Raw genomic sequence first — 8,972 nt, 5'->3', positions numbered from 1 at the left:
TATATCTTGGCTGCTGTGTCCATTCATCAAGGTTCAAGTGGTTGTGGTTTTGTCAGCTGTGGAGCACGGCAAGCAGCTGCATTTTCAACCTTGTGCTTTTTACATGGTTGTAGGATGTATGGCATGTGCATGAAGGTCGAGTGGCAAGCTGTTTATCTCTAAACAGGGCTGGCCTAGATGCAGCTTGTGAGTCGCATGCTACTCCGAGTGCGTTTCGAGACTTTCTGGCACCTATGCCGTGTCAAATTCAAAGTTGCTCCGGACTGCAACTTTGTCATTCGAGCCAAACTTAGATGCTTGAAGAGTAAAAAAGCACATTGCGCAGGTACAATGAGTTATTGGAGTATAAGTGGCATTTGCTGTGACCACCAGCTTTGTTGGACATTTTGAAACTGGCCAGCCACGTCTTCCTTTTTACCGTGGCTTTTGAATAAAGATTTTTTTTTTTTTTTTTTTTTTTTTTTTTAGAGTCTTGGTATATGCCTGTTTGGCCACCCTTCTCTACTTCCTTTCATTTGCATGCATGTGCAGTCCATTGCACGTTCTTGCAGTAGTGTCAGATAAAATGTGTAATAGGGGAATAATTGCTCGTGGAATCGTACAGGTGCAAAGCAATATTGATGCTAATGAGCAACTACTTCAGTATTGCAAATTTACTCAACCTTGGGAGATTCCTCTAAAACATTGGACTCGATTACATTCAGTGTAAATTAGTAAGCTGCTGTTTTCTTTTTTTTTTTTTTCTCAAAATATGGTGATCATTTTCGTAGGAACTGGGCAGCTGTTTGGTTGGGGAAATCCTGAAGCAAGTTCCTGACGCAAATAGTAGTAAAAGCACTTCATTTTAGAGCACAAATCAACTGCTCAAAATGAAGTTTGCCTGCCACACCAGGCCGAGCTGGTCCTCTTCGTAAAGAGAAGCCAGCCAGGTATGCCAGTAGAGGACTCATTTTCAAAATAAGGGAGAGCGCTTGTAGCTGTCCACAAGAGTTCAGCGAAAATGTCTTACTTTGACAAACTACTTCTAGGAGCTCGCCTCGGAATTCTTCCGTTTTTAATTTCTTCTGACCGTTAGCTATTTATGTAGATAACCAGAAAAACCTTAACATAATATTTTCGCGGAGAAGTGATGTGTTGGCTACTGCAGACTCCGGTGTCGGTTACTGCAGAACTATGGTCCTACGGTGGCTAACAAGCGCTCTAAGAAAGTGTTGGATCACAGTGCTGCTTCTACATTGCTCGAGTACGAGCGGCATTAAGATGTTGGAGATGGTTTGCTAGTTGAACGATGCGCTTCTCAAGTGGCAGAGGGCTGATTAACGTTAGTCTCATGATTTGAAATTTATTTCCAACGAGCACACGCAGCCAAGTTATGGTCGCTGGAAAACAGGGACCATAGTCAAGCAGTTTCGGTTTCGGTTGCTAAACGCAAGTGCGCGTGCGCCAACTTTTGCTGGCGTGACGTCATATCCACTTGAATGAAACTTCCTGCACATCTGCACAAACACTTCTCTGCTTCTCTCCTCTCAGTGGTCACGCAGGAACCAACCGTGCGAAGTCTTGTTTTCTTTGGTCGTCTGCAAACTCCTTCCTCCCAGGACCTAAAATGAGCCGCCAACAAACAAAGTAAGTGCTCAGCCCGTAAACTGTGTGTGCACTGCACACGCGCGAGTTTCATATACAGCGTGAGCTCGGAACGGCGTGCCGGTCCACGCTTTGGTGTATGGTAGGCGATCGACGGTGGCGTGATAGTGGTGTTGCACTCGTCTGATTGCGTGTGCCAGTAATTTTGTCGCCAGAACGCCGCGGATTTCAAGTTTAATGTCTTCGGTCTTCTCGCTGTGCGCGAATTTGTCAGTTCGTATGCGACACGATACCCAATAAGTGCGACCATCTTAGCCCGGCTCGGCGAGGATCTCAATGAAAACTGAGACAACCCCCCCAGTAACTCTGCAAGCAACTATTAACTGGTTGCTGACAATTGAAGCGCCTTATGAGGAAGATACGGCGAAAGGGAGTTCGTACTGTAACAGCGGAATTATTTTATTTGATTTATTTTTTGCCCACGGACGCTCGTTTGTGCAGAGAAAATAAAACGAGACGCAGTATGCAGTGCTGCGACATTTTTGTTGTATTACAAATGATTCGATCTCTAGCGTGATGCGTGCTACATGTCGCACGTACCAGACGGCTCGCAGTCAGTTACTTCGAACGTTGCATGGATACAGGCGCTGCATGTGCGCTGTTGCTGCATAGTTCCTACATCGATCGTTGCAATCGAACTGGTCGCGGCTAAGTTTGCAACAACGTGCGTTCGGCCGAGTTTGGTAGAGTTTATGTTAATTATGAGCTGGTTCTTGATTGGGGATTGTTCGAATTGTCCTTAACTTGCTACCTTTCTACTTTCTGATCAAAATTCCACCATGTTGTGCATAATGCGGTGTTTATTTTTGGCGGCGCTTACAACAAGCGTGTCCCTGTATCTAGTTTTCCGGTCTTAGTTTTGCTTTGCCGTGTTCACAGAAGTAAACTATCCATAACCGCGGTTCAGTGCCTATCGGGATCGACTGATTGAGATAAAATGTGATCAAGTGCTTCGTTCATAATTCCGTGGTAGCGTTTATATGGATCAGTAACGGCATGTTAATTACTCTAATTCCTAAATTGATGTGTTGATGTACATCGCATGCATACGTGCGTTGATAAAAAGCTGTGAACTGCGACGGAGCAAGAAAAATTGTGGGAAATGGGAACTTAGTTCTGTATTGTATCGACTTTCCCGTAGTTCGGTTGAATGGCCGTGACAGGTGTGTTTCACTTTGTCGTAAAAGCTTGTTACCTTTCAAAGCTTGCGACTGCACCTAAGCTACACCTTACGTCTTCTTTCTTTGTAGTTAAAAACCAGTCTCCAGTACCGATTTAGCCACTGTTTTGTTGTGAGAGTATATGTATATTTTATTTTAACCGGAGTTCCTTGTCGCCTTTTTCTGACGCAAAAGATGTAGCTGGAAAACACAGGCGAGAAATTGGTGTGTGTGTGTGGAAAACCGGCTTTTGAGCGACTTGTTCCTCCTTTTAAACGTTTGTTTATCCGATGCCATAGATAAACGCATAGTCGGATAACGCTCAGGAACGAATAGGCCGATTTCCCCTTGTAGGAGGTCCTACAGCCAGTGGCATTGGTCGATTTTCAATGACGTCGCGGTCGAACCTCTTGCACACCCTTGCGTTGCCGTTCCATTCGGGAAATTTCATCTTTTTTTAGCGATTGCAAGAAACGAACATTGGCAAAAGGAATTTTATGAACCGAAATTTTCTGACTTTTTCCAAATTGTCGGAGTTTACTTTTTACGGGGCAAGTTTAAATCTGCTGAGGTAAGATAAATTTTGGGTCTAACCAAATTAGTTTTCGGTTGCGCCATGAAACAACTGTCAACTATGCACCTGCGGTGTCGCACTAGCAAGTAAGGGAATTAGCTATGATGACATTACACTCGGTCAGCGCAATATATTGTACGCTACCTTATACCGCTCTTTTTTTTTTTTTTTTCGAGTTGTATTCGACTATAATGACTTAATGATATGCATAAAGACGCGGTTTCTCTGATACAGTTAAGACCCAGAGTTCTTGAAATATCTGAAATAGAGGCTTGTGTTTACACGAAATCTAACTTCATACAATGCACCAAATAGCCCAACAGCCTGTTCTGCTATCTGCCTCTCAGACGAAACTGAGTGTGCATTGTCGCAGTCTACTGTATAGCCAAGTATTTTTAGATGCTCGGCACACCAGAATAACTCTTAATTGACCGACTAAGATAGTTTTCATAAACAGTGTTGTTTCATGCGTGTATTGGTTGTGTTCGCTCTGCATATGGTCACGAGCTGAGATGCATTCAAACCTGAAGGCGAGGAGTCGCACATGCCTCAGGAATGTGCTGTTTTTGTGGAAAAATCCACATTCAGTGTGTGTTGGCATGTGCTGAGAGGGGAGGGGGATGTTATCGGCATATATTTCAGCCATATACTCAGGCCGCAGACCTTGGCTATTTGTCGGCTACACCTCTGCAGAACTGATAGAGCGGGTCCTGGCTTTTTAGCTTGAGCAGCGTGGCGACAATCTTGGCAGAAGGTATCACAAAAGGAGCAGCCAGCTACCTTCCCGGAGCCTCTCTCCCATGCAGGATGTAAAACTTCCGTGTATGGGCTGCGCGCCGGGAATTGACGTCGTCTGCAATCTTTTTCGTCTGCTGGTTTTTCCCGCTTCTGCCTCTCCCACTTTCTCTCACTCACCCTTGCATTCAGCCTTGGACAAAAGCATATAATTGAGGCGGGATACGTAGAGGGAGGTAGTGACTGGCAAGGAAGCGCGTCGTTCAGGAACAGAATTTTCTTCTCTTGGACTCGAGCTTATTCCATTGTTTCTGTGCACGCCGCTACTATGGAGCATTTTTTCCTCGCGTTGTACGTGGAGGTCAGAGCTAGATGTGACCCCCCACGGTCCACATTGCAGAGACCACGATGTGACAAAAGCCAATTAGCTCTGGGAAGTGTGTATATTCTCCATTGTTTTCGGTACACTAAAAAGCGGACGCAAAGCAGGGGCCTCAAACTTTTACTGCTGTGCGAGCCGCATTGAGCAAATTTCACCTCTCGTAGGTGGTGGTGGTGGTAGTGGTTGATTTATTTTTTTTTTAAATAATCAAAGAGAAGGAAAAGAGTATTGCCGGCCGCGGCAACTGCTATCTAAAAAACTGAAGCACTTGAGCTGCGGCCGGCGGGAAGGAAAAGGGGATAGGGAGAGGATAGCGAGGGGAAGTAGAGAGGGGAGCGATAGGAAGAAAGGACAGGGGGAGACCCTCGTAGGCGAGGAGGCGGAAATTAGGAAAAAAATAACAATGGAAACAATATCCGGCGATTACGATGCTCTGTAAGGCGATATTTGAGCTACAGCTCTTTACTTACGTGTTTTGATATTGCACTATTCATGCAGACAATTTTAGAGATTCATATAGGTGATGTTACAAAGCACATTTTATTTTCCACACATACTCGTCCAAGTTACACTATTTTCCCAGTCTTTGATTGTAATTAAGTAAACATTGTGGTCGGAGAAAAGGTCATGTAATACGAAGACCAGATAATCGGTGGTCCCTAAGCGATACGGAGTAGATTCCAGGCGAAGGCAAGCATAGCATGCATGGGGCGGCAGAAAGTTAGGTGGCGAATGAGGTGACGAAAAATTGCAGGAATCAGATGGATGCAGCGGGCACAGGACCGGGTTAATAAAAGGTGCAACAACACTGGCTGACATTAGCTGCGTTCGATTCAGCCGTGGTTCTCTGCACCGCCGGAACAGGTTCACGGTGCGCTGCACCAAAGCGCTCGATTCACAGCGGTCCCTGCACCTTCGTCCGCGATTGATTTTGGTGCACTCGTGGTGCCGCTCTGGTGCAAAGAACCGCGGCACCCTCCGAGGAGGAGGAGGTACAGAAATGTGGTGCACGTGTTGACGGCGCTAGCAGACGACGCGCGCTGCCGATGAGATGCTTGTAAACATCTATGATCTAATTAGGGACATTTTTTTCTCGTCGTCGGCGGGTCAGGCGTTATTATCCGGGAAAATGGCGAGTTCTTCTAAGGTCTTTTGTGGCAACCTGAATAGCCTCCTAAGTTCGAAGCTGAAATATCTAGCAACAGCGCTTCAGTTGTACGGGAACTTGGTGAATTGCGGTCTGTCGATCGGTCTCGGTCTGAACGACGATGTATAATAACTGTGTTGCCGTGAAGGAAAGCACGGCGTCGGGTTCCCCATCCTCACTGTCGGAGGACTCCAGAAATTCCTTAAAAAATTTGGAGGACGCTTAAGCTTCGCCTTCAAGAGTGAAACGCGATAGCGTTATTGCACCTCGTCGAGAAAACTTACTAAACGCAAGGGTATTGGGGCATCCTCGCACCGGTACCCGCGCGGCCCGAAGGGGAGAAGCGGGTGAGCGAAGATAGTGATCTAAAGAAAGGAAAGACGCTTGATTCTACAACCTGTGAGAGTGCACGGCGAAACGTCAGGGTAGGGTGCCTCGATGTAGCGCGCGCCGCCGTACAGGGTGGAGACACCGCCTTCGACGGCGCCATGTTGGGGCAAACTCAGATACGGCGGGCTATGGAGCCGCGGCCCGATTTCTTATTCAGTACGCGCTTGCGCTAGCAGGCTCGGTTGTGTACCGTTTTTACACACATACTCGCAATCCTGAGCGCTTTTCTGCTCGAAAAAAAAAATATGAAAGCAACTACTGCTTGCTAGCATGCGTAGTTTAAGAGGAAATGATCAAATTGCAGATGGTAAGCATTTACTCTTTCGCCGTCTCGGATGTTCAAATGCGGTTATTTTGACGACTGGCTGTTTTATAAAGCAATGCATTTTGCACTGCCGGACATGAATGAGTTTATGAGGTGCATATCATTCAGTTGCGTCTATTGCTATAGATCAACAACCATGTGTACGTTTCAGGGAGCCGTATATCGAAAATAATTTGTATCGCAATGGCCCATCGTAAACCGTAGAAAAGACATAGCAAAAAACGATGCGTAAATCAACCTTTGATACGTGTCGCATGCTGATGCACACGGAATTTTATTCCAAAACAATCCTCATTAAGACTTTGAAGCTGATTTTGGATGCGCGCTTAGGAGACATCTTTTTAATAAAAGTTGGCGCCAGCCACAGTTTTACTGCCGTACCCATCATTCGATTTTTCTGGCTGACTTAGCCAACTGAAGTAAATGCGCAAGCGCATCGTCCCAAACCGCTCTAACAGTCTGTTCATAAGCTTTTGGTATTCCGCGCAATCAACCACTGGAATCGGAACGATTTGTTCGATAAGGCATTTATAGGATTTTACTCGACTCTTGAAATGGCAGATGTCGTTTTGTTCAGATAAATTTTTACACGCAATCAAACAATGTCGGGACAGCTGTTGACTTGAGGAACCACCGTCCATACACTGCCCTCGAACTGGCGCTGAAATGAGGTAGGCGACGAAACAGTCATTTTGCATATTTTTTAGTGTGCATGCAAATGAATGAAATAATAAAAACATTATGGAAGCAATGCGATATTTACATGTACGATCGCAAAATTTTTCCATGGATGCCAAACAAGCGACAGCACTATATTCGGGTGTCAGGCGGTCAAATTTAGCTTCACCTAAATTTGATTTAACCTCAGACGAGTACTTGCGGGGACAACAGGGTGTAAACATCGCCTCGCGATGCGTAATTATTATACAGGAAAGGAAAAGCTGCATTCGGGATGAACTTTTGTACTGCGCAAGAACCTTGCTTCCTCACGACCGCTTTCACAAGATAATGCCGCTACACCTTCCAGCTCACGAGAACAGTTTCTTTGAGACTTGTCGAGCTGCCAATCATATGCTTAAAACGACTTAATTTTCATGAGAGCCCAATTTTTTATATTATTGCGAATCTCAAAAACTTCGCGTAAAACTGCTCCTGTGTATAATTAAAAAAGATCAGCTTCAGAGCACCTGTTATCTGTTTCGCGAAATGTTGTACTAGCGATAAGCCCATTTGCCAAATTCCAGCACGGCCAACTCACGGGGTGTTTTCTTTTTTTTTTTGCGACCAAAATAATTGTTACAACCTGCGTTTCACTTCCTACTCTGTCGCGAGATGACATGCCATCCGTCGCTCTCCATTGTATTATTTCCCGAGAAGGACAGAGGGAATGTAATCTGCGTGAATCTGTAGCCTCGGCGGTTGCCACCAGCTTTCAAGATCGAGTGTAAAGGGGAGCGATCGAAAGGGCACAATGGTGCATTCATTTGACAAATACCAGGCTCGACCTTCTCCACATGTTCTTGGTGTGGCTATGAACACATGAAAGGCAGATCCTCAACAACAGATATTATTGTGTGACACTACGCGAATGATACTAAAGTCGAGTTTCACTCGCTGAAAGTTACACTAAATTTCCAAGAGTGACTACAACATAGCAGACGCAATTGTCCATATATTTAGTTTATAAGCCCTCACGTACGCTGAAAATTCAATTTACACTTAAAAGACACAGTGCGCTGCTCCCGATGCCAGGAAATGCGATGCTTCGACTGCTCAACGTTGAAGAAGGCAGACCAAAATCTGTTGCGCACAATGCTAGATGGGGAGGCCAAAAACCGCACAAAGCTCGTGATTACAAGCAGATGGGTGAAGCGGCGTGAGATAATGTAATTCCAAACAGAAGTGCGTAACTGCGTTAGACGAGTACAAAAATATCTTTTAAAACGCTTTCGTATAAACAGATACAGACCGCAAGAAAGTCGACACGCGCACATATTCAAGCGCTTGTGTGTGTCATCTTTCTAGTGGTCTGTGTCAGCGCTAGACCTTTTTAAATGATTGAAATGCATCTATTCACTCAAAAAAGTATTTATGAATGCATAAAAGAAGCACATATATTGTGGCTTACTTCGCAGTCTTCACGCTGCACTTTCGCGTCCCATACATTCTCTTGTCCCATACGTCTCTTATCCCATAGAGAACGAAAACATCTGGCTCCTTTTTTTTTTTTTTTGCTGAGCCAGCACACAATGGAACACAACAACCTGGCATGCTAGTTTTCGCGACTGAACATAGTTCAATCGCCCAGCACCCATCGCACAGCGCAACCGCTTCGGACACCCCGCAGCAACGGCCCGAAGCGACTTGCCCCAAGATGGCGAGCGCGGCGAAAGCGGCAGCGCGAGGCATGCCAAAGGGTGTCACCACCCTGTACGGCGGCGCTGGTATCGAGGCACCCTAGGCACCCTACGTCAGGGGCGAGTGGCGCGCCACGTGTCGGGGCAGCGCCGCACATTGCGAGGAGGGGTTCTTCTGTGTTTGCCGCAAGATGGCTTTGCATGTGCGCAGAGCGCAGAAGAAATGTAGCGGAAACGTACTTCGCTACTCGTGTAACT

General features: G+C 45.8%; 1 protein-coding gene across 1 annotated transcript in view; it reads left to right on the top strand.

Annotated features, from left to right (window-relative positions):
* The first annotated feature begins 1,470 nt into the window (after window positions 1-1,470).
* Pgd (phosphogluconate dehydrogenase) overlaps window positions 1,471-8,972 on the top strand; it is a 66,402-nt gene continuing 58,900 nt past the window's right edge. Inside the window, exon 1 of the mRNA XM_084598215.1 lies at window positions 1,471-1,626. Coding sequence (XP_084454341.1) covers window positions 1,607-1,626 — 20 coding nt within the window. The 5' untranslated portion in view covers window positions 1,471-1,606. The remainder of the gene's footprint in view (window positions 1,627-8,972) is intronic.

Source organism: Amblyomma maculatum, chromosome 3 (genome assembly GCF_055883805.1).
Source record: "Amblyomma maculatum isolate TAMU_Amacu chromosome 3, ASM5588380v1, whole genome shotgun sequence".
Lineage (NCBI taxonomy): Eukaryota > Metazoa > Arthropoda > Arachnida > Ixodida > Ixodidae > Amblyomma > Amblyomma maculatum.
The sequence above is the reverse complement of the archived record's forward strand: the minus strand, read 5'-3'. Positions and strand labels throughout refer to the sequence as shown.